The sequence below is a fragment of the Octopus bimaculoides genome, chromosome 20, assembly GCF_001194135.2.
Source record: "Octopus bimaculoides isolate UCB-OBI-ISO-001 chromosome 20, ASM119413v2, whole genome shotgun sequence".
NCBI lineage: Eukaryota > Metazoa > Mollusca > Cephalopoda > Octopoda > Octopodidae > Octopus > Octopus bimaculoides.
This window is the reverse complement of record NC_069000.1, coordinates 34,041,264-34,043,923: the sequence shown is the minus strand read 5'-3', so window position 1 is coordinate 34,043,923 and position 2,660 is coordinate 34,041,264. Positions and strand designations below refer to the sequence as shown.

Genomic DNA, 2,660 nt, shown 5'->3' with positions numbered 1-2,660 from the left:
CTAATAATTAAATTGCAGTTGATATTATTTTTATTAAGGCATTATGCAGAAGAAGCAGTAAAAATATTTCAATTGACTATTTCTCTTCCCTGTAATTTTTGGCTTTATTGGAAATCAATATTATTAATTTCTGATATGGCTATAGTATGAAAAATAAATTTTCTAACTCGTATTTATTTTTAATTAATATCTTTTATTAATAAAATAAACAGTTATCTTAAGCAGAAAATTTAAAAACCTTAAGTAAATGTGTGATTGCTTTAAAGTTTACACAAGTTTTTCATAGCTATACAATTATGAAATATTGTTAGTGATGATTAGAATTAGCAATTCATTTTCCATAGGTTTCTTATAAATGGTTTTGAATGATTTAATAATTTTAAAATGTTACATTTTCAATATATGTTTATGAAAGCAGTTGCATTGTTGTATAGATTTAATATATGAAACAAGGCATCCCCTCAGGTCTTCATGCTTTTATAAGCAATGTGAAGCTGTCAGCCTTTCAGTTGAATGTTTTATGAAAATGACTTTAAAAATAGAGAGGTGGGGAAGGGTCAGCTGATAATGTTTGAATGATTGTTTCTATTTTCTGTTTTTTCCAATCACATCTATAGTGTGACCAAGTGACCTATGAACAGTTTAGTTCCTGGGTGAGTTTACATCCTGATGCCACTCTTTTAACCAAATGGTTGTTGTCAGAACCGCTCAGTGTGACATTATCCAATGACATGGAAACACCAACATTTTACCAAACTTTGGCTGGAGTTACACATTGTAAGTATAAAACCATAATAAATTGATAGTCTCTTATCTGATCAATAAATCATTTAGGTTTGTGTTCCCTCTAAACATTAGAACTATGTTGCTATAGAGAGTGAGAGAGGCAGATAAAAAACCTGAGGATCATACCGAGAGTGTAAAGGAAAACATAATTTTTAAGGATGCATATGATTTTCATACTATTTTTGATTTTCAATATTATATGTTAAAAAGGATACTGAATCAATGTACTTAAGATATTGTCACCTCATTTAAGTAAGGTTTCTTCTTTCATGAGATATTCAAGATATGAACAGTAATTGCTAAAAACTATTTTTCAAAAGAAACTGATTACAAAAATAAAGCTCTTAATATGTTACAACTAGATTAAAATTCTGTCAAGGAAAAAGGAAAAAAATCAACTGAAGTGGTTAGTGCCTGTCTAAGACAGTTACTACACTGATATTGGCCAAATACAACATGAGGAGATAGGTGTTTGAGGTTTTCTTTAAACATTTAAATTTGAAATAAACAAACAGTTGTTTCATTATATTTTAACTTCATAGTTTTTAGATTTCAGTAAGTTAATTAGAATTATAAGTTTATCTTGCATTTCTAATTATCTTATTTGCAATCTAGTACTCCTATTAAATAGTTGATTAATTCATTCTGCCAATTATGCAAATTATACATGCTCATTTAATTCTGTCAAAGTTTGTGTATATACTATAAAAATAGCTATAACCCAAATATTTTCTCTATGATCAGTGAATTGAATAATTAATCTCTGATGAAATAGTAATCAATGCTGAAACTAGTAGCCTGATTTCCTTTTTCTGCCACAGAAAAATTTCCAAAGGGTCTATTTTTTGCAATGAAGCCAAAGTATGTGTTTACATAAAACACATATTGAAGTTTATTTAATTATCCTATTGCTGTGTAATGCTCCTATTAATTAATTTGTAAGAGTTATGTTAAATTTTGAGTAATATTTTCTGCTTATTATTTTCTTTTTTCACTTGTTTCTGATTATACCTCTTAATCACCTCTTAAGAAATAATTTAAAAGCATTCTGTTCTGTTTTCATTGCATTTGTTCACATGTATAAAATGTTGAATACCCTGCTCTTCCCCCAAAAAGCATTTCTGTGAATATTTCATTTATGGCTGTGTAGTATTTCTTTTGTGGCTGTGTGGTAAGAAACTTACTTCCCAATCACATGGTTCTAGATTCAGTCCTACTGCATGCCACTTTGGACAAATGTCTTCTACTAGTCTTGGCCCAACCAAAGCCTTGTGTGTGGATTTGGTGGACAGAAACTGAAAGAAGCCTGTCATATGTATATATCTATGTGTGCAAACTGCCATGCGAACATGGGCCGTGACTGCTGAAGACGTGTAGGCTTGAAAAAAATGAAGCTAGCATGATCCACTGGATGTGTAATGTCAGTGTGCACACACGACAGAGTGTAAGCGCCTGAGAGAAATATTAGACATAAGAAACATTGGATGCAGCATGCAAGAGAGATGTTTGCATTGGTATGGTCATGTACTGTGGATGGACAAGGAGAGCTGTGTGAAGAAGTGTCACTCTCAAACAGTGGAAGGAATCCAGAGTAGAGGGCGACCCAGGAAGACATGGGATGGGGTGGTGAAGCATGACCTTCGAATGTTGGGCCTCACAGAACCAATGACAAAAGATCGAGACCTCTGGAGGTATGCTGTGACTGAGAAGACCCAGCAAATAAAGTTAGTCTACAGCTGTAACCTACACCAGTGTCGCATAACCAGCCCACTCAAAAGTACCTTGGATCGTAGGGCGACATGCTGTGCTTGAGGAGACCTATTGAGTCAAGTACATCAACAGCAATATCAAAATCAAATCAAATGGAAATTGTA

The 2,660-nt window shown here is 32.6% G+C and overlaps 1 protein-coding gene across 1 annotated transcript in view; it reads left to right on the top strand.

The window, feature by feature from the left end:
• LOC106879368 (ubiquitin carboxyl-terminal hydrolase 32) overlaps positions 1–2,660 on the top strand; it is a 52,335-nt gene that overhangs the window by 12,857 nt on the left and 36,818 nt on the right. The window contains exon 4 of the mRNA XM_014928890.2: positions 618–777. Within this exon, the coding sequence (XP_014784376.2) occupies positions 618–777 (160 nt within the window). The remainder of the gene's footprint in view (positions 1–617; positions 778–2,660) is intronic.